Source organism: Puma concolor, chromosome B1 (genome assembly GCF_028749965.1).
Source record: "Puma concolor isolate L17-30 chromosome B1, mPumCon1.1.hap2, whole genome shotgun sequence".
Lineage (NCBI taxonomy): Eukaryota > Metazoa > Chordata > Mammalia > Carnivora > Felidae > Puma > Puma concolor.
In genome coordinates this window covers 44,917,040-44,944,705 of record NC_141670.1, presented here as the reverse complement: position 1 = coordinate 44,944,705, position 27,666 = coordinate 44,917,040, and the positions used below count along the sequence as shown (strand labels likewise).

General features: G+C 38.0%; 1 protein-coding gene and 2 pseudogenes across 4 annotated transcripts; 2 read left to right on the top strand and 1 right to left on the bottom strand.

Moving 5' to 3' along the window:
• Positions 1 to 823: 823 nt before the first annotated feature.
• Positions 824 to 27,508, top strand: DDHD2 (DDHD domain containing 2). 4 transcript variants are annotated; one of them, XM_086703699.1, is made up of 18 exons: positions 824 to 935; positions 2,188 to 2,415; positions 3,335 to 3,525; positions 4,081 to 4,170; positions 4,723 to 4,843; positions 7,006 to 7,095; positions 8,038 to 8,173; positions 10,676 to 10,884; positions 11,164 to 11,231; positions 12,073 to 12,195; positions 13,529 to 13,624; positions 14,669 to 14,797; positions 14,909 to 15,064; positions 15,537 to 15,639; positions 15,778 to 15,948; positions 16,644 to 16,803; positions 24,785 to 24,892; positions 25,359 to 27,508. In XM_086703699.1, the coding sequence occupies exons 2-17, from the start codon at positions 2,196 to 2,198 to the stop codon at positions 24,864 to 24,866; spliced, it is 2,145 nt and encodes a 714-aa protein (XP_086559825.1). In that variant the 5' UTR covers positions 824 to 935; positions 2,188 to 2,195; the 3' UTR covers positions 24,867 to 24,892; positions 25,359 to 27,508. The 4 variants fall into 4 exon arrangements, with proteins under 4 accessions (XP_086559825.1, XP_025777285.1, XP_086559822.1 ...); XM_025921500.2 differs by lacking the exon at positions 824 to 935 and adding an exon at positions 1,205 to 1,306; XM_086703696.1 differs by lacking the exon at positions 824 to 935 and adding an exon at positions 1,205 to 1,306 and having other exon boundaries at positions 25,355 to 27,508.
• Positions 8,548 to 8,686, top strand: LOC112859209 (U2 spliceosomal RNA; annotated as a pseudogene).
• On the bottom strand, positions 20,375 to 20,825 carry LOC112858206 (ragulator complex protein LAMTOR3 pseudogene; annotated as a pseudogene).
• Positions 27,509 to 27,666: the final 158 nt, after the last annotated feature.

The window sequence follows — 27,666 nt, the reverse complement described above, 5'->3', positions numbered from 1 at the left end:
AACTAAATACTCAGGAGAGCAGGGCAGGGCCATTAGCTTCATGACTGTGGGAAATTCGTTTAAACTTTTCACCTCAATTATGTCATCTTGTTTTGACAAAAATATCTCGTTTCCAACCTCTCGTGCAGCTTTTAAATCCGGTGAAGCTCACCTCTGCATTTTTTAGACATCTTTTTTGGCAGCCTTGAAATCCTAATAAAACAGAACGAGGAGGGGGAAAGCCCCAGAGATAACCCTTTTTTCTTTGCAAATGCCAATGGTATCCATTCTCCTGTGCACCCAAGGAGTCTGGGTGGACGATGCCGCTGCCAGCGCCCTATCGTTCTATTGCGTCTCCCTCGGGTTCCCGGCACCATTCCCGGCCCTTTAGTGCGGTCCGACATAGTACCGGGGTCAGCGGGCCTCTTTTCCCATTTAATCTACCAAGTGAGGAGGATGGGCTGATTAATCCCGAAGAAGCTTTGTCTTTCCCTGAAACTCAAAATGCTCCCTTAACCTGTCATCCTCCAACCCTGCCTTTCAAAGACTTCCGACCTCAGCCAGAGACTCCGCGCGCTGGCTCAGAGGGCAAGGCACGCCCCACGCACCGCCCGTGCGCTCGGCGCTCCGGCTCCCTGCCCGCAGGAAGGAGCCACATCTCGCGCGATTCCTTCTACTTCTCGCGACACTTCCTGCCAGTCTCCTGCTGCCTTCCTCGCCCCACCCATCGCTTCCACGCCGCGGTCCCGGCCACCTCACCTTTGCTCTTAGTAGCTTGGCTTGCCGCTCACCCGCTGGGAGCGCAGTGGAGACCGGTGTTGGGCACGAGCCTGGCGGGGCCGCAGGCTCCGCCCTGCTCCGCCCCGCCTCGCCCGGGCTCAGGGGAAAGGCCGCCGCGGGGACATGTGCCCCCCTCAGCGAGGACAGGAGAGTGTGAAAGGCAGCGGGGCAGCCAGGTGAGCCCGCGACGGCTTGCTGGGGTGGGCGCTGGGCTGAGGGAGGCCCCACTAGGGTGCGGGTTGGAGGCACTGCGGGATGGAGATGCCGGGGGCGGAGTCGGACGCGATGCCTGAGGCAGGGAAAGGGGGTGTTGGGAGTACCAGCCCAGGGGTGGGTGACCCCGGTCCTTAGGGAAGCGGTCAGGGCCCCCTTTGTATCGACTGCGCCCTGTGAGGCACTGGGAAATTACCTTGTTTCTATTGGTGGTTCCGCTCCTCTCTGCAGGGCTGGAAGCGGGAGGAGGCAAGTCCCCGAGCTCTGAGGTCCCAGATCCGGGCTGCAGAAGGCCCAGGGTCGTGGGGAGAAGGGACACGCCAAGGTGGCCGAGGTAAGTTGGCGCTAGGAAAAAAAGATCAAAGTGGCCGATAGCCTCGAGAGCGTTCGCTCTGAGCGAAGCCGGGTGTTTGCCATCCCGCTGCGCTCGGTGCCGAGAGACCAATAACGTTGCTCACTCTCCGCAGAGCTTGAGTGCTCTTTGATGTGTGCTGTTCTTTAACGAGTGGGCTGAGTGTTGACGGGGTAGGACCACGTAGGCCAGAGTCGCCTCTGAGGGAAGGAGGCTTTCGAGGTCGCTTGTTACTTTTCACCTGAGCCTTGGCAGGTGTGAGTGGGTGCGCTCTTGCGCACAGTGGCCCAAACGGGGGTTCGTGTTTTCGGAATTTGTGCTCTAGTCCCCGATTAAGCACATTTCCAAGATCAATAAAAGGTAACAGGTTCTTAAGTGAATAGTTTCATTTTCAGTATTTTAAGATTCCGGTAATCATGTCAATGTATAATGATAGGGGTCTGGAGCCCTAAAATCCAGGAGTTACTAAGACAGTTGGAGTTAATTTTTTGTCTTTATCAATAGACTTAGATTGAAATTGGGATCAGATGCTTTGTTGCCGTCAAGTTTTTGACCGTGTGTTTTCTTCTGATTCTGGGTTTGTCTTCTAATTTATTGTCTGATTAAAACCATGTAGTTTTCTGAGAGGATTGGGAGATCAGTGTAAAGTGGTTGGTCTGACTATAAGAAACATTGTGTTTAAAGCTCCCTCTCAAATCCAGCTCTTAATTTAGAACTTATTTCTATTTTCAGTTTAGATTTAGATTTTTTTTAGAAGTGGTTCCTTAAAAATGACCAGGTATGTGTGTGAGAGAGAGCAATTTCAGCGTTAATAGAAGGAAAATAACTTTTTCCCGATAGTTTTCTTTCATCTTGTCTTTTAGAGAGCGAAATGTCATCTGTGGGGTCACACCAGGAACAATTGTCCCAGTCAGATCCATCCCCATCACCAAACTCATGTAGTTCCTTTGAGCTACTAGACATGGATGCTGGCAGTTTGTATGAACCAGTTTCTCCTCATTGGTTCTATTGTAAAATAATAGATTCTAAGGAGACATGGATTCCTTTTAACTCTGAGGATTCACAGCAGCTGGAAGACGCCTATGGTTCTGGTAGGATGAAGATGATGATTTGTATTAGATAAAGACATACTGTTTCTCTCAGTCTGATGTAATAGTTCTTATACTGAGCACTATTAAAAAAGTAAGTTTTAGATTTTTTTCTGGTTGTCTCTATAGCATTTTAAAATACTTAAGAATTTGGTCTGTATTTGAAAACAGTAGTTACAATTTTTGCATAGTTATCTACTATTTCGTATGTTCTAGCTTATGTTTCAGTTTTTGTTTATGAAGAGTGGGGGATGTCACATTGTAAGAGAATGAAATAACTGTCACTTATTTTTTTCTTCTTTTATGAAACAAGAATGACGCTAGTAACCACTTTTACATCATGATGGTCATGGTCATTAATTTACCTTTTGGCCCCTCAAGCAAAAAATTCATAAAAAAGCCTTATATACTTTTTTTTTTTTTTTTAATGAGACACTGTTCTATCTCCTCAGAAAAAGAACAAAACAATGTTGGGTATTATTTTTTTCATGTATCATTGAAACCAGGAATGGTTTTGATGGTTTATAAAGTAGTAAAAAAAATATTATTTCCATTTTGTTTAATGTTAATTTTTTTTTAATGTTTTATTTTTGATAGAGAGAGAGCTAGAGTACAAGCAAGGGAGGGGCAGAGAGAGAGAGAGGGAGACACAGAATCTGCAAAGCAGGCTCCAGGCTCTGAGCTGTCAGTACAGAGCCTGACATGGGGCTCGAACTCGTGAACCATGAGATCATGACCTGAGCCAAAGTCGGATGCTCAACAGACTGAGTCACACAGGTGCCCCCATTTTATTTAATGTTTAGCCAGGTAGAAACAAAATTTGTATGTTTCATAACGTTATTTAGAATATAACTCAGAATTGTATTTTGGCAGGTTTATTTTTAATATATCTACTTCTTTTCCCTTTTCCAATCCTTGATAGGAAAAGATTGCAATGGCAGAGTTGTCCCCACTGATGGGGGCAGATATGATGTGCATTTGGGGGAGAGGATGCGGTACGCTGTATACTGGGATGAGCTAGCATCAGAAGTGAGACGATGTACCTGGTTTTACAAGGGAGACAAAGATAATAAGTATGTTCCCTACTCTGAGAGCTTCAGCCAAGTATTAGAGGTATTCCCCTGACCCCATTTCACTTTTTTCCTTCTCTTATTTAATAATCTTTTCCTGTGACTCATTTTAGTGAAATTTCCAGAGTTTGGTTGTATCCAGATTACATTTATAGCATTTCTTTTTGCAAATTAGTTTCAAGATAAAGTTATGCCTTTATGCCTGTTATGTCTTTAAATTAAAATTTTTTTCCCCTAATGGTGATCATTGTTCATATTTAAACTATGACCACAGGATTGGTCATTTTAGCCTTTTATTTTTCTGGCTCTGGAAACAGTCTGGAATTTGCTTTCTTTAAGTTGGAGTAGACATTAATATTATTGAAAGAAGTATATCAAAATGTTAATGATTTTATCTAGTTTAGATGATAAAATCAGGAGTAATTTTATTCTATACTATTATCTGTTGCAATTTTGAAAGATTTTTCAAATAATTTGATAAATTGGAGTTGGATATTCTTACGTAGTGATTTATCTAGCGGTATTCTTGTAAAAAAAAAAGTTTAATTTTAATAGAAAAGCTATTAGAGAAATCTAATGAAAGGTGTTTTCTTTTAAGGAAACTTACATGCTTGCTGTAACTCTGGATGAATGGAAAAAGAAACTGGAGTCTCCTAACAGAGAAATTATTATATTACACAATCCAAAGGTGAAGCAAATGAAACCTTTCTTTCATGTGGGATTAAAGGTTAATTGCATTAGTAAGGAGAACTTAATTGGTTTCTTTTTCATAGGGATTCTACTTAGGCTAATCTATGGAAATTTTTATATTGCATTCACAATTATGAATCTTAAAACTTGTAGCCACTGCCATCATTTTTTTACCTCATTCAGCTTATACAAAAGAATTTTCTTAGTGAAAATTATGCCACTGTAGATTAAGAATATCACACATGTGAGCATATCTTACATGTGTAGGGTATTATTGAAAGATCTGTTAGTCTGATGTATTTTTTTCTTTTTTGGCTTTATTGAGGTGTAATTGACAAAATTATAAGGTATTTAATGTGTAACACATTGGCCTATAATTTCAGGGTTCTCATTTCAGGCTACTCGAGTTGCATGTCAAAACTGTAGTTGAGATTTGACTATGTATTATGTTTTGAAAGACATGTTCCTGTCCTTCACAAAGAGGGATAAATAGAGATGTCTATAATGTAGAATATATCTGCTATATATGCTTTGATCTTTTCTGTTTAAGCTTATGGTGCATTACCAGCCAGTTGCAGGGTCTGATGAATGGGGTTCAACACCCACTGAACAGGGTCGACCAAGAACAGTGAAGAGAGGGGTTGAGAACATCTCTGTTGACATTCATTGTGGTAATGTTAATCATTTATTTCTTTTCTTCTTTTTCTTTTTTTTTTTTTTTTAAGTCTATTTTGTGAGAGAGAGAAGGGGAGAGGCAGAAAAAGGGAGAGAGAGAATTCCAAGCAGGCTCTGTACTGTCAGCGTGGAGCCTGATGTGGGGCTTGAACTCATTAACCTGAGCTGAAACCAAGAGCAGGAAGCTCAACTGACTAACCCACCCAGTTTTTTTCTTCTGATACACTCATTTATTACTTAAATTGTGACCTTTTCCTGTGGATTTGGATTACCTCAAAACTTAAAAATGATTTAATCATATGGTCTTATGAGTTGAGATCCGCATTGCTTCATGTACTAAGAATCTTAATAGATCTAAATACTGTTTTAAAGTTGCTGAGTATATATTGTGGGATGGGTAAAATTTGGCAGTACTAATCAGGAAGTCACTAGGTACAAATGAACTGATTAGTCCTAATTCTAAAAAGTGTGATTCCACCTGTTTGATTAGAAACTTATTTCTAGGAGCACCTCAGTGGCTCAGTTGGTTAAGTGTCTGACTCTTCATCTTGGTTCAGGTCATGATCTCATGGTTCATGGGATTGTGCCCCACATCAGGCTCCTCACTGATGGCTTGGAGCCTACCTGGGATTCTCTCTCTCCCTCTATCTCTGTCCCTCCCTTGCTCATGCTTTCTCAAAATAAATAAATAAATAAATAAATAAATAAATAAATAAATAAATAAATAACTTAAAAAAAATGGAAATTTATTTCTGGTAATTCCTGTCCTTGAAGATTTTTAGCTAAGGAAAAGTATTTGTCAGTAGGACCTTGATGGTTATCCATTGGTGTCCAGCTAGGTCCATTTATGGTTGGTTTTATAATATATTTAACTGGATTATAAAATTCCTTTTATCTTGCAGAGAAGATGGCTTATCTTAGACTTACTATACTTACAACATTTTAGACTTACTATAATTAAAAAAAAAATTTTTTTTTTTAACGTTTATTTTTGAGACAGAGAGAGACAGAGCATGAACGGGGGAGGGTCAGAGAGAGGGAGACACAGAATCTGAAACAGATTCTAGGCTCTGAGCGGTCAGCACAGAGCCCGACGCAGGGCTTGAACTCACGGACCACGAGATCATGACCTGAGCTGAAGTCGGCCGCTTAACCGATTGAGCCACCCAGGCGCCCCTAGACTTACTATAATTTAAAAAGATGAGTTTAGGGGCGCCTGGGTGGCTCGGTCGGTTAAGCGTCCGACTTCGGCTCAGGTCATGATCTCACGGTCCGTGAGTTCGAGCCCCGTGTCGGGCTCTGTGCTGACTGCTCAGAGCCTGCAGCCTGTTTCAAATTCTGTGTCTCCCTCTCTCTCTGCCCCTCCCTGTTCATGCTCTGTCTCTCTCTGTCTCAAAAATAAATAAACGTTAAAAAAAAAAAAAAAAAAAAAAAAAAAAAAAAAGATGAGTTTAGCGGCACCTGGCTGGCACAGTTGGAGGAGCATGCAACTCTTGATGTTGGGGTCATGAGTTTGAGCCCCACATTGGGTGTAGAGATTACTTAAATAAAAACTTAAAAAAAATAAAAAGATGAGTTTAAATGTTTAGGGTTTATATACACATCACACATTGGAACAATTGATAAAAATGGAATATTAGATAAAAGTGTTCTACCAATGTTATGTTGCCTGAATTTGATTACTGTGGTTATTTAAGAAAATATGTTTAGGAAATACACATTAAAGTATTTAAAGGGCTAAAGAGGTATGATGTATGCAATCTGATTATCTACGCAACTGCTTCCAAATGATTCAGAAAAAAAATGTGTGTGTAACACATACACATAGAGAATAATAAAGCAAGTGATAAACGTTGAAGTGTTGAATTTGTAAAAAGTACAGGGAAGTGTCTATACTGTTCTTTCACGTTTTCTGTAAGATTGTAGTTATTTCAAAATAAAAAGTTTAAAAAAGACTGAAAAGTTTTTTCACAGACTTATGTCAAGATAAATTAGAAACACAGTAAAATCCCTGTATTTTTACTAAGTAAGATATAGGTCTGTTTTATGTCCTTTAAAGTGATCTGCTTATCTTTATAACCTATTCATTGTGAATGTTTGATTTTAGAATATAAGACCAGGTATCTAAAATAATTTGTCTTTTTAATTTCATTTGTAGGAGAACCTTTACAAATAGATCACTTGGTTTTTGTAGTCCATGGGATTGGACCAGCTTGTGATCTCCGCTTTCGAAGCATTGTACAGTGTGGTAGGTTTGCAGAGTGTATAAGATTAAATCATTTTAGGGGAATATTAGTCTGTACTCCCATGAGCTGAGATAAAGTGTCTTTTTAATCTTTTGTCTTACCTGCATAATAAGATTTGGATAGCTAAAGACAGGTGGCAAGGTGGTAAATCTTCTTAACTTAGACCTAAAGTACTAGTAAATTCCCTAGGCTAATAGTTATATTCTTAACTAATAATTCTTGAACGAACAGGCCTTTAATTCTTATAAAATTATTTTATGATGTGATGGTCCTCTATTCCAAATTTAAAGGGAACCAAAAAATGATACAGTTTAAATGGATAACAGAACCTTTAATCATTGTGTAATTTATAGTGTGATAAAGCTCTTGATGTTCTACTTGGAATATTTAGGTCGTTAGTATAACTTGATTTTGAAAGGTAGTGTCTCTAAAACTTAACAGTATATACTCAGAGTCTAATTGTCCCAATTTGGGAATCTTATCCTACTGGCTAATGCTTCTAAGCATAAACGTTCTGGAAAGTTAAGATTGATGTGTATGAATTTCAAATAGTGTATATATTTTTTTAATTTAAAATATTGGATTGTGGTTGTTTATAAGAACCACAAAGTTAGGATAGGAATATAACTGCAAGGCCAATTGAAATAGTCATTTTTTTCTCTTTTATTAAAAAAAGTAAAACAGTCCCCATGACATAATAGAAATTTTGAAGTTAGCTTTTCTTTAGATAAAATGTTTTATATGGTAAAATAAAGTTCTGTGTTAAGGGAATAGCTCTTCCTATATGCACTGATAATATTCACTAAATACCACTTGCTCTTTGTGACTCAGGTAAATATGTGTTCTAAGCAAATGAAGATAGAATATAATTACATGATCTGTTGTATCCTAATTCTATAAATTGATTGCTTCCCTGGTGATGCATAAGTTCATTTCTTTTTCAGTTAACGATTTTCGCAGTGTTTCCTTAAATCTACTACAGACACATTTTAAGAAAGCCCAAGAAAATCAGCAGATTGGGAGGGTAGAATTTCTTCCAGTCAACTGGCATAGTCCTTTGCATTCTACTGGTGTGGATGTGTGAGTAATACCTTTCATATTTGAGTTGTTAACTATGATTGTAATATGTTTTTTGATCATTGATACGCTTGGTATGTTTCTGCTTATAGCTGATTGTATAAAAATTTTTTCAGCAAGTTTTGTGTGCTTCTGTGCCTTTTCTTAGAGAAACATTTTAAAATGTTGACCAATCCCTTAGTTTAACTATCCTGGTTAGGAGTAAAGAGCTGTGTGTATCTTCTAGTATGTTTTATTAGCTCATTACTGTTTACTATTACAGATATATTATTTCTTTAGCATTAAAAACAAACATTGCTTTCTTCCCATGGTATAAGCATTTCCTTCTTTGGACGTCAAAGCTAACCTACCTCAAGATTTATAAAGTATTTTATTGTATCGCTTCTCAGCCTTTTGGCTGAGATCAAGTGTAGTATCTGTTCTTATCAGTTTAATATAAAGTATTTTATTGTTCCTTTTGTGATCTTATTTAGATAACATTTGTCCACATTTGGGGGAAAAAAAAAGGAATCCCAAACATTAAATTATTAGCATTTATTACTTGAAGTATAGTTGTACAACTTTATTTTTTATTTTTTATTTTTTTGGTACAGCTTTTTAAAATTAAAGTTCATATTTATTTATTTTGAGAGAGCGAGCATGTGTGTAGGAGGGGCAGAGAGAGAGGGAGAGAGAGAGAATCTCAAGCAGGCTCTGCACCATCAGAACCATGAGAGCATGACCTGATGAGTCCAATGTCCAACCTACTCAGCCACCCAGGCTTAGTACCCTAATTAGTACAACTTTTAAGTGATGGCTGTTTTTCCTGATTTTGTTTTAGAGAAAGAGCACAAGTGGGGGAGAGGGGAGCCCTCAGAGGGAAGCTCCATGAGCCCAGCATGGAACCCAAAGTGGGGCTCAATCCCATGACCCTGGGATCATGACCTGAGCTGAAATCAAGAGTCAGATGCTCAACTGACTGAGCCATCCAGGCACTTCTTAAGTGATGGCTTTTTTTTTTTTTTTTAATGTTTTATTTATTTTTTTAAGCAAGAGCAAGCAAGAGAGGGATAGAGAGAGGATCCAAAGCGGGCTCTGCGCTGACAGCAGTGAGCCCAGTGAGGAGCTTGAACTCATGAACTGAACTGCAAGATCATGACCTGAGCTGAGCCAAAGTTGGACTTTCAGCCAACTGAGCCTCCCAGGCACCCATTAAGTGATGGCTTTCTTAGGTCACAAGCCCAGTAGTTTTGTTTATGGATTTTATGGTAATGTCAGAAGGTTGCCTTATGTTAAGGATATTCTAGAGAGCTATAGGCTCTCCAAAAAGAAGTGTGTTCATAATATAGTTCTAGGATAGAACTGGCAAATGCTTCTCTGGAAGATAAAGGAAGTAGTTTTACTTCCATGTTGATCTTGGAAATGGTTTTCCTAATTCTGCATCTCTCAGTTCTTAATTCTGTGTGATTTGAGCATATTGCATGTGCCCGATGTTGTATTATGTTGCTTTTACTAGGTATGGAGTTCATACTCATATCTGAACTGATACTAAGAGGTTACTAAGGGCATATTGCCCTCTCTAAACTACAGAAACTGTTGAGTCTTTGAGGAATCTTTATGGGTATCTTGAGAAAGCTTTAACGAAGTTGACTTAGATAATAATGTCTGCATGGTTTTCCTTTGCAGGATGAGAGTTCTGTTTGCCTTCTTTCAGCTTTTGGAAATGATGCATTGAGAAAGGGAGCTGATCCATTTATTATTTGACTTGTGATCCAAAAACCTTAATGCTGAGAATTCTAGGAAAAGCCTCTGTATTATCTGTCTTTTAAAAAAACTTTTTTTATGGTAGACAATTTTGTACAAAAAAGTAGCTTATATAATGAGTCTTCATGTACAGATGATGATTACCCAGCTCCAACAAGTCTCAACACATGGCCGATTCTGCTGTATCCATTATCTTCCTATCCCTGTCTACTGCCCATCCCTCCACCATGTTATTATTTTTTTCCCATCATATTATTTTTGAACCAAATCTTAAGATATTACATCATTTCATTTGTAAATGTTTGTATGTCTGAAAGGACTTTTAAAAATATATTAACCATAACACCATTATCACACCTAAAAAATTCTTAATATCAACAAATATACATATATGTATACATACACAAGCTCACACACACAGATTTTAAGCGGATCTAAATAAGGTCCATAAGTTGCAATTCACTGATACGTCTTTTAAGTCTCTTTTGATCTCTTGGTTACCTTTCCATCTCTTATTTCTTTGTAATTTATGTATTGAAGAAACTAGGTTTGTCTTGTATAGGGTCTCACTCACTTTTGCTGATGAAATTCTTTTGGCTTAATTAAACCTGTCTCTGAGTCCTCTGTATTTACTATAAATTGATTGTCTGTTGTATTTTTAAATATCTAAGTCTGAACTTGAAGGCTAAGCTGGATAATAGCTTAGAGGGGCTTTTGGAATGTATTAGGTTTTCTGCTTAAAATATTTTTCTTTTTTTTCAGAGATCTGCAGCGAATAACTCTGCCCAGCATTAACCGCCTAAGGCACTTCACCAATGACACAATTCTGGATGTCTTCTTCTACAATAGCCCCACCTACTGTCAGACTATTGTGGACACAGTTGCTTCTGAAATGAACCGAATATATACACTTTTTCTGCAGAGGAACCCTGATTTCAAAGGCGGTGTATCCATTGCTGGTCATAGTTTAGGTAACAAATGAGTTTTCTGTGACCAGAAAGGACTATTATATATTAAGGATACCTGTTCTTTAAGTACAGTGTCTTTTATCAGTATCAGATTCAGAGGTCTAGAACTGGTCTTTGATGTACAATTTGGAAGGGGTTGGAAGGGTGGTGGTCGATTGGAAGGAAAGACTTCCTGCTGCATAGATTTTGCTACATGGGTAATTGGCTTAATAATTTTTGTATAAAAGACAGCTATGTAGTGCCAATGCTTAGAAATTGTCCCTTTTTCTATTTTACTTACAGGTTCGCTTATATTGTTTGATATCCTAACAAATCAGAAAGATTCTTTGGGGGATATTGACAGTGAAAAGGTAATTTAGATGTACAGATAGATTCTCATATACTCTCTCTTAGTGTGGATCTTTAGATTTTAGACTTTTAGTTTTTTGCTTAGTTTAGTTTCATACCATAACGTTGATTTTACATTTATTTTAATTTTAATAGACTTGTAATTATCTCTGTCACTTTTGGATGATAGAAGCAAGATAGTAATATGCTCCCACAAATATTTGTCATATTCTAAAATAACTATAGGTATCTTATTTTCCATTATAAATACTCACTTCTGTTCTATTATTAGAATTATAGAATCATTGAGCTGACGTGGAGTTTGCATATGATGTGGAAATGAAGAATAAATTGGATGCAAACTGATATAATTTATAGAAATTCTGTCTGAAAGCAGTGGGAGGACTTGATGTTTAAACATCTTTTGTAAAACAAAGTCCTATGAACATTTATCTATAGTGTTAAATTAGTACTTAGCATATGCTATCTTGTGTATTTTCTCTTTTTATGTAAGTATTCTATTTATATTGTTGGACTATGAGTTCTTCCAGGACAGGGGCATTGTCTTAGATTGTTTTATGTCTTAAACACTTGTTCCTTAATAAGAGCTCAATAAATGTTGTGTTAATGAAGTTGAAAATACTTTGATAATGATTCATGCATTCATTTATTTAAAAACATTGTTTCAACTGAGGTTGCAAATTTAGAGATTAGCCCCTTCTTAAATTTTATATAAATTACAATTTATTTAAAATTAAGTATATCTTTATGTGGAACTCTTATACATTTTTATTGGCAAATAGTAATAATAAAGGAAAATCTAAATAAATTCAGAGAATGTGAGCTTTACTATTTAATTTTTAGGATGCACCAAATATTGTCATGGATCAAGGAGACACACTGACACTAGAGGAAGATTTGGAGAAACTTCAACTCTCTGAATTCTTTAGTATCTTTGAGAAGGAGAAAGTAGATAAGGAAGCGCTGGTAAAAATCATCTTTTAAAACTTTATGCTGTACCATTTTTAGTATGTTTATTGCTTATCTTCATCTTACCACTTACTAAGAGCCTGCCCTTTGGAATCATTTTAGTCATAAATACTTTGTTATCATTAGTGATGTCCTTTAGCTTGTTTATGTGTTTTTTTATCATATAAAGTGAGCTTGCTTTGTGGAAGTGCAAGGTTCAGAGGAGCCATGTCGACAAACATAGTGGCAGAGCAAGGACTAAAAAGCAACACAGCTCGGATAATGTGAACATGAGTTAGAATAAATGACCGCTAACTATTCTGACTCTAGTTTCTGTTATACCTTCAAGAACTCTGCTGCTGATATTTGCTTTTTATTTGTTTTTGTTTTTTGCCACTTTTTTGGTGCTTTTTCGGGTTTGCAATACATTCTTTCATTTAGTAGATATTTAGTGAATGCTTAATATGATCAGGCTTACTATACCAACTACTAGAGATAGAGCAGTCAGTAAGACAGATATGGTCTCTCATATCACTAGATTTATAGTGTAGCAGGGAAGACACATATTAAATACTGTATTACAATTATGGTAAGTTCTGAGTAGGAAAAGCACACAGTGGTATTTAAGAACTAACCTAGTCTGGGAGGGTGAAGGAAGCCTTAACCTCCTCAGGTAAGCAGCACTGAAGCTGAGATACTGATTGTTCATCTGTTTCATGTTCCACATTTGCTGTATGTTCTTACTGCTTGTGTCCATGAGTAGGGATATAGTATTTCTCAGGAATGTGACATCTGAGGCTGCATGGAAATCAAAGAGTGTTTTGTGTCATGCATTATCTACTCACTTCTGTAGGTTTGTTTTTTGTTTTTTTTTTTGTAATAATGTCATCTATATTACTATAGCATTGATACCTTTTATTTTTCTCTAGGCTTTTATGAATAAAATACTCTCTTCTTTTTAAAAAAAAATTTTTTTTTTTTAACATTTATTTATTTTTGAGACAGAGAGAGACAGAGCATGAACGGGGGAGGGTCAGAGAGAGGGAGACACAGAATCTGAAACAGGCTCCGGGCTCTGAGCTGTCAGCACAGGGGCCCGATGCGGGGCTCGAACTCACAGACCGCGAGATTGTGACCTGAGCCGAAGTCGGCGCTCAACTGACTGAGCCACCCAGGCGCCCCTAAAATACTCTCTTCTTAAAATTCTTAATGATGTTATACCACTAGGGACCCCTAGTGATATAAAGCAAAGAACAAGAATGATTAGGTCTTAGTCCTCTCAGAGAATAGGACATGTAATTTATTTTATTTTGCCTAGAAATAAGAAGGATATTTGATTTTCTATATCTAGGCTTTATGTACCGACAAAGATCTTCAGGAAATGGGAATTCCCCTAGGACCAAGAAAGAAGATATTAAACTACATTAGGACCAGAAAAAAATCAACGGTATGTTTAATATAGTTTGTAGGATTAAACAGTTTTTGACATCCTTGTATCCTTATGCTTTGTGAGGTGTTTAGGCAGCTAAGAAATTTTGTTAACTGATCTTCGGCTTTCTTTTTAGATATTAAACACATTTTTTATATTGACATCCTTAAAAAATATTATTAGCTTCAGAAATCTTATCTTCCCTGGAGTCTTCTCACCATTCCGTTTTTTTTTCCTTTCATAACCTTTTTATTGAAATACAATTCACATCACCTACCATAAAATTCACCCTTTTAAAGTATATAATTTAGCCATTTTTAGCGTATTCACAGAGTTGTGTAACCATTACCACTATCTAATTTGAGAACATTTCCATCACCCTAGAAAGAAACCCTTTTACCCATTAGCAGTCACTCCCCATTCCTTCCTCCTGTGAATCACTGGCCTTTCTGTTGTTACGGATTTTGTTATTCTGGATATTTCATATAAATGGAATCATACAGTATGAGGCTTTTTGTGGCTGGCTTCTTTCACTTTAGCATAATGAACTTGAGGTTTATCCACGTTGTAATTGTACTTCTTCTACGTTCAGTTTTTTTGGCCACTGAATTCCTTTCCATATCTTAGTAGTTGTCTTTCAACTTTGTGGCAGGCTGTTCAGTTCTTTCTTAAGGCCCAGTTCTTGGCCCACCATCTGCATAAATTTCTATACTCATAGAGACATTTTGCTTCCATTAAAAGGGCATTGCACTTGATTGAACTCCTTAGCAACCCTCAGCATTCTTTTTCATCATGCTCTGCTGTTGTTTTCTCTCCTAATGGTTGCCTGAAGTTTCAACTGCTGACCAAATGGCTGTGTACAGCTTTTACTATTTTAGAGCATGTATGGATGTTAGTTCATTATTTAAGACAATTTTTGTTTTCATCAGCTTTATCTTGTTTTTTGAGGACTCTTCCTAAAATTCAGAACACTCGTAAGCATCCTTTCAAACCAATAAAAAAACTATATAAGCCTTTGGATATTTTTACTGCATAGCTTCACGGCATTGTATTATTCTTTAGGGTATTAATAGACCAATCCTGCAGCCAGCTTCAGGGGTGAATATATCTAACATCCCCAAAGAATTGGAGTTTTGCAATAAAACAGACTCTACTGGAAATGGTGACTATCTGGATGTTGGCATTGGGCAGGTAACAATTTTAATTAATTCTCTTTGGTCATTTTATTGCCTGCCATTGGTATGGTAGGAACAATTGTCACTTCTGCTAACAATGAGAGATATTTTTATATCCTCTTTCCAGGTGTCTGTAAAATACCCCCGACTCATCTATAAACCAGAGATATTTTTTGCCTTTGGCTCGCCCATTGGAATGTTCCTTACCGTCCGAGGACTAAAAAGAATTGATCCCAACTATAAATTTCCAACATGCAAAGGTTTCTTCAATATTTATCACCCTGTAAGCATTGGACATGTTTTCACCTGAATATTAGGGCTCATTGGTAAAGAGCACATAATTTTCTGTTTCCTTTTTTTTTTTTTAATGGTTATTTCTTGATTTTGAGGGGGGGGAGGGGCAGAGCTAGGGAGAGTGAGAATCCCAAGTAGGTTCCATGCTGTCAGTGTGAGCCCAATTCAGGGCTCAATCCCATGAACCACAAGATCTGAGCCGAAAATAAGAGTCTGATGCTTAACCCACTGAGCCACTCAGGTGCCCCAAGAGCATATAATTTTCTGTTGTGTTGATTTGCTTTTTTTCTATATTATTTTGTGGTAATGAGACAACTTATAATCGTTTGAATCTGAAAGTAATGAGGCAAAATAACTTTTTTTTTAATGAGCTTATAGTTATTCTTGCCTGATAGTTCCTAAGACTTTCTGAGTTTCTTCAGCAGAGGTATATATGTAGCTGTTATTTTTTTTCTATGTAGTTTGATCCTGTGGCCTATAGGATTGAACCGATGGTGGTCCCAGGAGTGGAATTTGAGCCAATGCTGATTCCACACCATAAAGGCAGGAAGCGGATGCACTTAGGTAAGTCTGAGTTCAGAACTTGTAATTCTAGACGGTCTGGTCAGTGCAAACTGACTGGATCTCATTCACTTTATTTAACTGTGTTGGACCCTAAACTCTTTGTAAACCATGTAATGTTGTTATTCATGTATGTTTCAGAACTGAGAGAGGGCTTGACCAGGATGAGTATGGACCTTAAGAACAACTTGTTAGGTTCACTGCGGATGGCCTGGAAGTCTTTCACCAGAGCTCCATACCCTGCCTTACAAGCTTCAGAAACTGCAGAAGAAACTGAAGCAGAATCGGAATCGAGTTCAGAGAAGCTAAGTGGTCAGTGACACTGTACACTTTGATTTCCTACATCACATCAGATAAGAGTAACTCCATGATGTGTAATTCTTCTTCTCCCAGGAGTTCTTACTTACCTGTTTTTCCCTTTTTATTGTATAGGACCAATATTATGAGTCCTAATGGGCTTTCAGCTCTGCTAGTCTTTTCTATTATCGAATAGCCACGAATTATGGAAAAACATTATTTGTGAGGAAAAATGTCAAGAGAAGCTAAGCACCTGGTCAAGAGGCGTTAAAAGACATTCCTCACTTGGGAATTCTGGATGTTAGATCCCTCTGTGAAGCTTTTTCAGGGGAATGTCTGTGTATTCATTAGTCCATTTTATTTTCCTGGCTGGGCACTAGCTCATATATCTCCTCTTAATTTCACAGTTAACTTTGCATTCTTTTTGCTTTAATTTTCAACTGCCTAAAGATTTCTATAGGTACATTTATTTATAAACCAGATGCAAATGAATTCGCTATCAGAGGTACAGGAAAGAAAAAAATGGGATCGGACAAAATCATTGTGACTTGAGGAGAAGCTTTAAGGGGATTGAAAGGAAGAAGGTGCAGAGAGCTTTCTGAACAGAGAGTATCTCATCCCACTGTAAACTTAGCCATCTGAGGGGAAGTTAGGGTAATCTTGGGAGACTGGAAGCTTTTAGATGGTTATTGTGGTTCCTCCATGTCCAGATGTTAACACAGAAGAGGCCTCTGTGGCCGTTAAAGAAGTTCCACCCATCAATGTGGGAATGCTGAATGGAGGCCAACGCATTGACTATGTGCTACAAGAGAAGCCCATTGAAAGTTTTAATGAATATTTATTTGCTTTGCAAAGCCATCTATGCTACTGGTAAGTGTTGTTTGCTTTTGTTTCTGGGGTGTGGGTTTTTACTTATTTATTTTTGGTCTTTTTATTTTACTTTTTTACTTATTATTTTATTACTTATTACTTTTACTATTTATTTTACTTATTTATTTTTTTGGTCTGATTATTTTACAGATATTTGATAGATACAGAAAAGAGAGCATAGGCTAGTGTACATTTGGGATTAGAGTGATTTCTCATTTAGGTACTTACAAAATAACAATCATGTCATTTAAAGAAATCTGATTTAAACACGTTTTATTTTGCTGTTTGATAGAGCATGGGCAGATGATGCTGAGTTCAGTTAGTTTAGTTTTTAAAACCACTTTTTTTTTTTTTAATGTTTATTTTTGAGGCAGACACAGAGTGTGAATGGGGGAGGGTCAGAGAGAGGGGAGACACAGAATCTGAAGCAGGCTCCAGGGTCTGAGCTGTCAGCACAGAGCCTGATGTGGGGCTTGAACTCACGGAGTGTGAGATCTGACCTGAGCCGAAGTCGGATGCTTAACCGACGAGCCACCCAGTCTCCCCTAAAACCGCTTTTAAAGTGGTGTCCTTTGGCTATTGGTAGGACAGGATGGGTATGTATGAATGCACTGGACAAATATGTTACTGTTGCTAAAAGTATTTTAAACCCATTTAAAAGTGTTTATAGTAGCTAGAACAGACTTTATTTTTTGTTTTGTTTTAACATTTAATTTTTTAATTTTTAAAATGTTTCTATTTATTTTGAGAGAGAGAGATAGTAAGAGGGGGAGAGGCAGAGAGAGAGGGAGACAGAATCCTAAGCAGGTTGTGCGCTGTCAGGGCAGAGCCCGATGTGGGGCTCCAGCTCACGAACTGTGTGATCGTGACCTGAGCCGAAACCAAGAGTTGGACGCTTAACTGACTGAGCTACCCAGACACCCCTTTAATGTTTAATCTTTTAATGTTTAAATATTTTTTCAAGATTTAGAGGTGTAATTGACACATTATATAAATTTAAGATGTGCAATGTGATTTGATACATGTATATATTGTGAAGTGGTTAACACAATAGGATTAGATAACACCTCCATCGCTGCACATAATTATATATTGTGCGTGTGTGTGTGATGAGAACATTTAAGATTTACTTTTAGTAACTTCCAGGTATATGGTACAGTGTTACTGACTATAGTACCTTGCTGTAATTAGATCCCCAGAACTTATTCAACAGAATTAATCATTATTAAATATAATTATCTGATGGATTGTAGAATGGATTAATGATGCTTTTTGAAATTCATCTATTAGAAAAGAACTTAATCATCAAATATTTGAAACTAAAGGAAAATACAACTAGGAAAATAAGATGGGTAGGGGGTAAGAGTTCAAAAAATAATGCTTTAACGTCTTGAGAGAAATTTTTCTATTGAGTCCTGATAAAGGAGATTATTATTTGATGGAGTCAGTTTTATCTCTAGGTAATAAGTACAGTAGAGGCCATGACATATAATCTAAGTGCAACTCAATAAAAGCAGTCCTGTAAGAGGCCAAAATAATGCTCTTAAGAATGATCTCTGCTGATGTGGCTTGATAGAAATCTGAAAAAGGGTTGCTTTCTTTTTAAATTATGGTTCTTTATTATATTTTTTTTTTTTTTTAATTTTTTTTTCAACGTTTATTTATTTTTGGGACAGAGAGAGACAGAGCATGAACGGGGGAGGGGCAGAGAGAGAGGGAGACACAGAATCGGAAACAGGCTCCAGGCTCTGAGCCATCAGCCCAGAGCCCGACGCGGGGCTCGAACTCACGGACCGCGAGATCGTGACCTGGCTGAAGTCGGACGCTTAACCGACTGCGCCACCCAGGCGCCCCTATTCTTTATTATATTTTTAAGTTTTTATTTAAATCCATTTAGTTACCATACAGTGTAATGTTAACTTCAGGTGTATAAGATAGTGATTCAGCACTTCCATACGTCCACCTGGTGCTCATCACAAGTGCACTCCTTCATCCTCTCACCTATTTCACCCATCCCCCCACCCATCTCCCTTCTGGTAACCATCAGTTTGTTTTCTAGAGTTAAGAGTCTGTTTCTTGGTTTGCCTCTCTCTTTTTTTTTTTTTTTCCTATGCTCATTTGTTTTGTTTCTTAAATTCCACATATGAGTGAAATCATAGGTGTTTGTCTTTCTTTGATTTATTTCACTTAGCATAATACTCTCTAGCTCCATCCATGTTGTTGCAAATGGCAAGGTTTCATTCTTTCTTATAGCTGAGTAGTATCCATTGTGTATATATACTACCTCTTCTTTATCCATTCGTCTATCAATGGGTTTTGGCTGTTTCCATATTTTGGCTATTGTAGGTAATGCTGCTATAAATCTTGGGGTGTATGTATCCCTTTGAATTACTGTTTTTGTATTCTTTGGGTTAAATACCTAGTAGTGCAATCACTGGATCACAGGGTGTTCTTTTTTTCTTCCTTTTTTAAATTTTTTTATTAAAAAAAAATTTTTTTTTTTAACGTTTATTTATTTTTGAGACAGAGAGAGAGACAGAGCATGAACGGGGGAGGGGCAGAGAGAGAGGGAGACACAGAATCTGAAACAGGCTCCAGGCTCTGAGCAGTCAGCACAGAGCCCGATGCGGGGCTCGAACTCACGGACCGTGAGATCATGACCTGAGCCGAAGTCGGATGCTCAACCGACCGAGCCACCCAGGCGCCCTATTCTTCCTTTTTTTTTAGTAATTTTACTGATTTTATTACTTTTACTAAGCCATTATATCTTCCTCACACTCAGAGCAAAGAAATAAAACACTATAAAGAAAAATACATCCTTGTTGTTATTCACAATGAAAAGCTCCTGGTTCATTTTATAGGACTGGGCATATTATGCAATAGGTAGCACTTAATGGCTCAAGTGGATCAGTTTTTAATTTTTTTAAAAATTAATTTTTTTTTTAATTTAGAGAGAGAGGAGAAAGAATATGAGAAGGGAAGGGGCAGATGGAGACAGAGAAAGAGAATCCCAAATAGGTTCCATACTGTTAGTGCAGAGCCCGACCTAGAACTCAAACCATGAATCATGAGATCATGACCTGAGCTGAAATCAAGAGTCAGACGCTTACCTGACTGAGCCACCCACGCGCCCGTGTAATTATTTTTTTTAATGTTTATTTTTGAGAAAGAGACTGGGTGCAAATAGGGAAGGGGGAGAGGGAGAGGATCCAAAGCAGGCTCTGCACTTGATAGCAGAGAGCCCAGTGCAGGGGTCAAACTCACAAACCATGAGATTACTCATGACATGAGTAGAAAATAGATGCTTAAGCGACTGAGCCACCCAGGCACCTCCAGAGTACAATTTTGATTCTGACCCACTGAATAGAATCTCATGCGTAGTTGGTGACTGGCTAACACCATGAGAGCTGTGATGTATTGAACCATTTCTGTGGTATTCCCAGATCTCACTAAATAAGAAAATACCCTACGCATGAAAAGATAACAATATGTCCATAAATTTTATCTATAGGCTCTTTTTTTAGTGTAAGGTGGGAAAGAGGGCCCTTTCTTGAGTACAGGGATACAAGTATTATGGTCTGTAAAGATTGCTGGATTGATATATGTCTGTTATAAAGAAAGTTAAGGTATACATCAAAACAACTGCCAGATTAATGTCCACAACCTGTCTCAATTCTTCAAATAATGGAGCAAGTTCCTTTTCTAGGTTGACAATTAGTCCTGTATTGGCATTGCTGCTGGCTGTGAAACTCACCACCAAAAATAAACAATTGACTTGAACCACCCAGTAGGTGTTACAGTAACAGATGATACTTTCACTTTTTGGAAGTCCAAGTTTGCTCCTTTGGTCTGTTGGAAGAGCAAAAGTAGTTAAGAAACCAGGTCTCAAAGCATGCTCTGGAGCATTATCACTGGCCACTTTAATAACAGGCACTTCATCTTTATATGACACAACAATAGCATGGAGCTCTTCAACAACCTGATGATTTTTTATACAACAATCACTTTAGGTCATCTACCATGATGAACCCCTTTCTCCCACAGTCTCCACTCCTGGCTTTCTGGGCTGCTGTGTTCTCTCAGCTGTAAATTCAGGGACAGCTTCAAAGACAGTCTTGATCATAGGGTAGTTCTGTTTTCAACTTTTTGAGGAACCTCCTTACTAATTTCTTCTAGAGGTCTATTTTATACATGTATACCACAAGTGTGAATATGTGACTGTATTATATGTCTCTTTTAACGAATACAGAAGTATCATATTATAGGTATTGTTCTGTAACTTGCTTTTTTTACTAGCGAGTCTTGGAGTTTTTTGCCTATCAGGTATAAAGAGTTTCTCCATTCTTTTGTAGCTTTAGTACTCCACTATATGAATATTCTGTAATTCATTTAAATAGTCTTTTATTGCTGGGTCTCTTTAGATTTCTCTACTCTAGAACTTTATACACCTTGTTTATGTCATTTCACCTAATCATGAGTAGATCTGCAAATACTTACAGTTGGAGTTGCTGGCATTATGCCATATGACTTTTTTTTATAAATGGAATCCTATTATATATACCCTTTTTTGTATGGCTTCCTTCATTCTCCATGATGTGTATCAGTTTCTTTCCTTTTTATTGCCAAGTAGTAGTCTATTGTATGCATGTACCCCAATTTGTTCATTTACCTGCTGGTGGACATTTGGGGTGTTTCCAGTTTTTGGCTATTATAGATAAAACTGTGAACATTCGTGTACAAAACTTTATATGGACATATTCTTTAGTTTCTCTTGGGAAAATACCTAGGAGTGTAATAATGGCTAAGTATTGTAGGGTAAAAGTATTTTTAAAAGTGACTGCCAGGGGCGCCTGGGTGGCGCAGTCGGTTAAGCGTCCGACTTCAGCCAGGTCATGATCTCGCGCTCCGTGAGTTCGAGCCCCGCGTCAGGCTCTGGGCTGATGGCTCAGAGCCTGGAGCCTGTTTCCGATTCTGTGTCTCCCTCTCTCTCTGCCCCTCCCCCGTTCATGCTCTGTCTCTCTCTGTCCCAAAAATAAATAAACGTTGAAAAAAAAATTAAAAAAAAAAAAAAAAGTGACTGCCAGGGGTGCCTGGGTGGCTCAGTCGATTAAGCGTTCGACTTTTGATCTCAGCTCAGGTCTTAATCTCAGGGTCATGAGTTCAAGCCCCGCATTGGGCTCTGCGCTGGGTGTGGAGCTGACTTAAAATAAAAAAGAAATTGCCAAACTTTTCCTGCCAGCATTTTCCATTCCCATCAGCAATGTTTGAGAGTTCCAATAGCTCCGTATCTTCAAGGGTACTCGGTATGATAACTTCATGATTTGTCTCTTAGCCTTTCTAAATGGGTTGTAATAACACCTCACTATGGTTTTAATTTGCATTTCCCTAATGATGTTGAATATATTTTCATGTGATTGCCATCTATACATCTTCTTTGGAGAACTGTTTCAATCTTTTGTCCATTAAGGAAAATAGATTCTCTTTTTAAGTTTCAGGAGTTCTTTCTATATGCTAGTTACAAATCCTTTTCAGATACATGTTTTTTTCTCAGAATGTGGTTTTTCATTTTTCCAGCAAAATGTTTTGAAGAGCAAAAGTTTTTGATTTTGATGTAGTCCAATTTATTGACATTTGTGATTTTTTAACATATTTAAGAAATCTTTGCCAAATCCAAAGTCATTAAGATATCACTTGTGTTCTAGAAGTTATATCATTTTAGCTTTTATATTTTGGTCTGTGATCCATTTTGGTTGAGTTAATTTTTTAATATGGTGTGAGGTAAGAATTGAAGTTCACTGGTTTGCATGTAGCTATCCAGTTGTTGTAGCAACATTTATTTATTCAGATGGAGACTGAATTACCTTGGTTCTAGGTTGTTCCATTGATCTATTTGCTTGTCTTTATGCCAGTAAAACATTGTGTTGATTACTGTAGTTTCAAAATAAGTCTTGAAATCAGGTATTGTGAGTCACCCAACTTTATTCTTCTTTATTTTAGCTACTGTAGGTCCTTTGCATTTCCACGTATGTTTTAAATTGAGCTTGTTAATTTCAAATAAAAAGCTTTCTGGGATTTTGTGATTGCATAATATGTGCACATAAAATGACAGAATTGACATCTGAATGATATTGAGTCTTCAGCTCCACAAACACAGTATCTCTCAGTGTATTTTGGTCTTTAATTTCCTTCAGCAATGTTCTGTAGTTTTCAATGTATGTATTTTGCATACTATAGTTTTTATTTTATTTTTAAACTTGGTTGCTTTTCTTTCTTTTTTTTTTTTTTAAAGCCTGGAGCCTGCTTGAGATTCTCTCTTTCTGCTCCTCCCTCCGCCCCTCCCCTTCTTGTGCATGTGCTCTTTTTCTCTAACAACAACAACAAAAAAAAACCAAAAAAAACAAAAACCAAACAAAAAAAATGTCTAGCAGTATGTCTGGTAATGTAAAAAAAAAAAAAAAAATTTAGTAGTAAATGGCCAAGAACTGTTCCCTTTTCACAGAGCTCATTCTTGGGACAGTATGGGAAGAGCCATCCAGTTGGTCATCTTAGTTTTGTTTTGTTTTGTTTTTTACATTTTATTTATTTTGAGAGAGAAAATGTGAGCAGGAGAGGGGCACAGCGAGAGAGAGAATCCCAAGCAGGATCTGTGCTGTCAGCAACACGGGCTCTGTGCTGATAGCACAGGGTCTGCTTGGGATTCTCTCTCACCCCCCCTCTCTGCCCCTCTCCTGCTCATGCTCTCTCTGTCTCTCTCTCTCTCTCTCCCCCTCTCTCCCTCCCCCCCCCCTCTCCTTCAAAATAAATAAACTTAAGAAAAAAGGTAACACTGGGGGCGCCTGGGTGGCTCAGTTGGTTAAGTGTTTGACTTCAGCTCAGGTCATGATCTCAGGCTTATGATTTGGAGCCCCACATCGGGCTCTGTGCTGACAACTCAAAGCCTGGAGCCTGCTTCAGATTCTGTGTCTCCCTGTCTCTGCCCCTCCCCCACTCATGCATGAGTGCACTCGCACTCTCTCTCTCTGTCTCTCTCAAAAAGTAAAAAAAAAAAAAATTTTTAAGGTAATGCAATCACCTGGTTCAAAATTCAAGATATAAAAGGGTATAATAATGAAGTTTCCCTCCCACCGGCTTCTTAACCACTAGTTCCCATCTTATGACAGTCAATGTTATGAATTTCTCATGCATCTTCCAGATACTATTCTGTGTGTGTCCCAGCAATTGCTCATATCCAGTTCATAAAGAAATTTGGTTATATAAAATAACATCATGAAGGATTGCCTTAAGGATATATAGCTCAGGGACTCCTCGGTGGCTCAGTTGGTTGAGTGTGCAACTTTTGATTTTGGCTCAGGTCATGAACCCAGGGTCATGGGATCAAGCCCTGCATCTGACTTTGTGCTGAGCATTTATTTTAAGAGAGAGAAAGAGCATGTGTGAGCAGGGGAGAGAAGAGAGAGGGAGAGAGAGAATGCCAAGCAAGCTCCATGCTTCACAGAGCTGGATGCGGCACTTGATCTCACGACCCTGGGATCATGACTTGAGCCGAAATCCAGAGTCGGATACTCAAACCGACTGAGTCACCCAGGCGCCCCAACTTATTTATAACTGGAAGTTAGTATGTCTTAATTCCCTTCACCTATTTGCCCACACCCATCTCCCTTCTGGCAGCCACATTTGTTCTCTGTGTTTAAGAGTCTGGTTTGTTCATTTGTATTTTAGATTCCACATATAAGTGAAATCATATGGTATTTGTGTCTGGTTCACTTCACTTAGCAACCTCCAGGTCCATTCATATTGTTGCAAAAGGCATGATTTCATTATTCTTTATGGCTGAGTAATAAATATCCCACTGTAAAATGAACTTTTTATTGTAAAAAATGAACTTGCACAGTGGTTGTGTAAATGAGGTAGTATGTGTAAAGCATCTTTAAGTATGAACATTAGCTGCTGCTTTTTACAATGTAAGTTTTTCTCTTTACAGGGAGTCTGAAGATACCGTATTGCTGGTCCTCAAAGAAATCTACCAAACCCAGGGCATCTTCCTTGATCAGCCTTTACAGTAAAAATCAACTATGTATGGCTACTTAATGTGAGTTTTTAAATGTCACGTATGCTGCATGGTTCCTACATATTAATATGTTATGGGGAACAGTGTAGACTTGGGCTCTTTATAAATATACTTTTCTCTTGCCTGTCACCAAGATCTAGGTTATTATTCATTTTTAGAGGGACTCTGGTTAAAATTCCTGGGGGAAAAAGCACAATAGCCCACTTAGAGAAAGGTTAGTTAGTGTTCATTTACTTTGCTAGTGATTTGGTCCAATAACACTTAATCATTTTTAGGATCTAAACTCAGAATCTTAATAGTTCTGATCATCTGAGAGTTACCATGGCAGTAGTTAGAATTTTAATTATGAACAACACATCCTGAGATTTAAGTTACTCAGCCTTTTAGATGTGTAACAAGAACGTCCATGTATCAGGCTCTGGCATTCTGCTTGGCTGCCTTCCAGCTGTGACTGCATTGTGACCTCTTTCCACTCTTCCCTAGACAGACACTGAAGGATCCTTCCCCAGAAAATCTACCTGCTTGTTGCTGCCGTTTTCCTCTCAGCCACGTCATTTCTTGCATGTTACCTGCCACTTACCACTGGGGTCTTTGGAAGATAATCTTTTTTGGAAGCAAAGAGAAGACCGTATTGCTTTTTACCACTGGCTTCGTATAAGCACTTGCCATTCTTCATAGTGGGGCGTGTTTGCATCTTTAATTCTTGGGTGACAGGTGCCATCCTTTATTTTTATTGCTTATTCCTTGAGACCGTATAAAGTCTTTTGAGTTTATTTTGGCTTGGGTAGACATTTTTCTAGGAGGTTATTGCTTGTCTTTAGAAAATGCTCTAGTTTGGAAACAGGCTTGAGATTCAGAAGGCATTTTGGGGTACACATGTCTCATTGGTGTTCTCTGCACTTGAAGGCTAAGTGGGTGTGTAAAAGACTGTTGAGCAAATTCTTTTGAGTCCACTTTTCTTTCCTACAAGTACTTTGTGAAGGACCAAAATGTAGCTGGGAGAGAGTTATTGTTTATTCTCTACAGCTGACAGTTGATCAGAGGAATCACTGATGCTGTTCATTATTTTCACAGCTGTTGGAGCTGCTCTCAGAGTCTAAAGTGGATAGTTTAGTTCACATTAGGTGCATCTTTATAAAGCAAAGATGTTATATATGCTAGACCTGTCTTTGTATATCGTGCTTCAACTTAGGAGAGTTTAGATGAAATTTGACTTAGTTATTGGATAGTAGCTTCTTCCTTAAGTTGAGGGCAAAGTTATACAAGCCTTGACAGACTGCTTTGGTTATAAATAAAAATATTTCAGGAGTACATTTATGGTGAAATAGAATCTGTGACAGTCAACCACCATATCCACTTGGGTGAAGGTAGTACTGTGTGCTCTGTTTGAAAACATTTTGTAAACACCATTGCCTTCCTTGGTACCCATAATCCAGAAAATGTATTAGAAGCCTCATGGCACAGGCAGTGTTGGTTGGGCAGGTCGGTTTGGCTAGGGGGAAATGTTTCTTTTTCTGCAAGAAAAACCTACGCCTGTCGGGGCCAAGGAACAGCTACTGCAGTCATTGTCAGAGCATGCAAAGTGAAGGGTACCTTGAAGATGATGGGTGCGTGTAGACTAACTTTTTCCAGGCATCTGCTCACCACTGTGCTGTTTTCTTTCTCATTGGTCAGTTTGTCTTTGTAGTTCTCTTTGTGATAGTTCTTTACACTCCATAGGCCTATAACAATGGCACAGGCAGGCAAGCTGTGTTTTCGTTTTTTATAAAAAATGTTTTTTTGTAAACGTATCATGGTATCCAGTGCATTGGCATGTAACATTCACTTCAGCCATCCCTTCAACTGCAGTGGTCTTTATCCCTTTCCAGAGAGGAAAGGAAAAGGAAGTTAATCACTGTCACCTTAGAGATGGTAGAGGTGAGGTTGGGGTACAGGGTCAGTGCCTGGCCTTTCCTTGTCCATCTGCTTTACAGGCTAATGCTGACTTAGCCACTAAGAAGTGTCAGATACATGGAATACTTTTGTATATAAACTGAGTTTGAAGTAAGGGTTACTGAGAATTAAGTAGCATTAATTATATTTTAGAGGGGAAGCTTTTGTCAAGTTGTCTTCAAATTTAAGTTTATTCTTCCGATTAGCAGAATAGAGCGTATTTAAGAGTAAACCAAAGGACAAGCAAGGAGGAGTTCCTGTAACCAAAGATGAACAGCATACCCCTGGGATAGCTAGATCAACCACTGCTGGGACTAAGAAATGGTTCTTTCCTGATGGGGAGGGGCAGGCAGCTGTACAAGAGCTTGATGTCTCGTCTCTCCACCTGTGGTAGCATCATGGTTGCATATCACATAGGATGATAGGCTTGATTTAAATCCTTTAGTTATATATTATTTGCACTACTTTGGTCGTATCATGTGCAGTGTCTTGACCAAGACTATTTTTCAACTGTAGAGTATCATTTTCTACATATTTCCTGCTACAGAATTTGTATTGCTTATTTCAGCAACAGATTGTCTGCATGGAAAGATTAATAGTACTGATTAGCTTTCTAATATTTTGCACTTTTTGAAATGTTTGTTTTTTTACATGATTATATTTAAAAGTTTATGAAATACTGAAATAAAACCATATTGACCAGTTGCCTACTTTTACCTGGTTCATCCATTATACAGAAAGTTAATACAATAACCGTTTTCTCCCCGTATATATTTCTAAAGCAAATTAAAAAGATAACGTTTGGGCAAAGAACTAATATTTAAGTTCTTTTCCGAGGACTGGTGTTTTCTTTAGGCAGATAC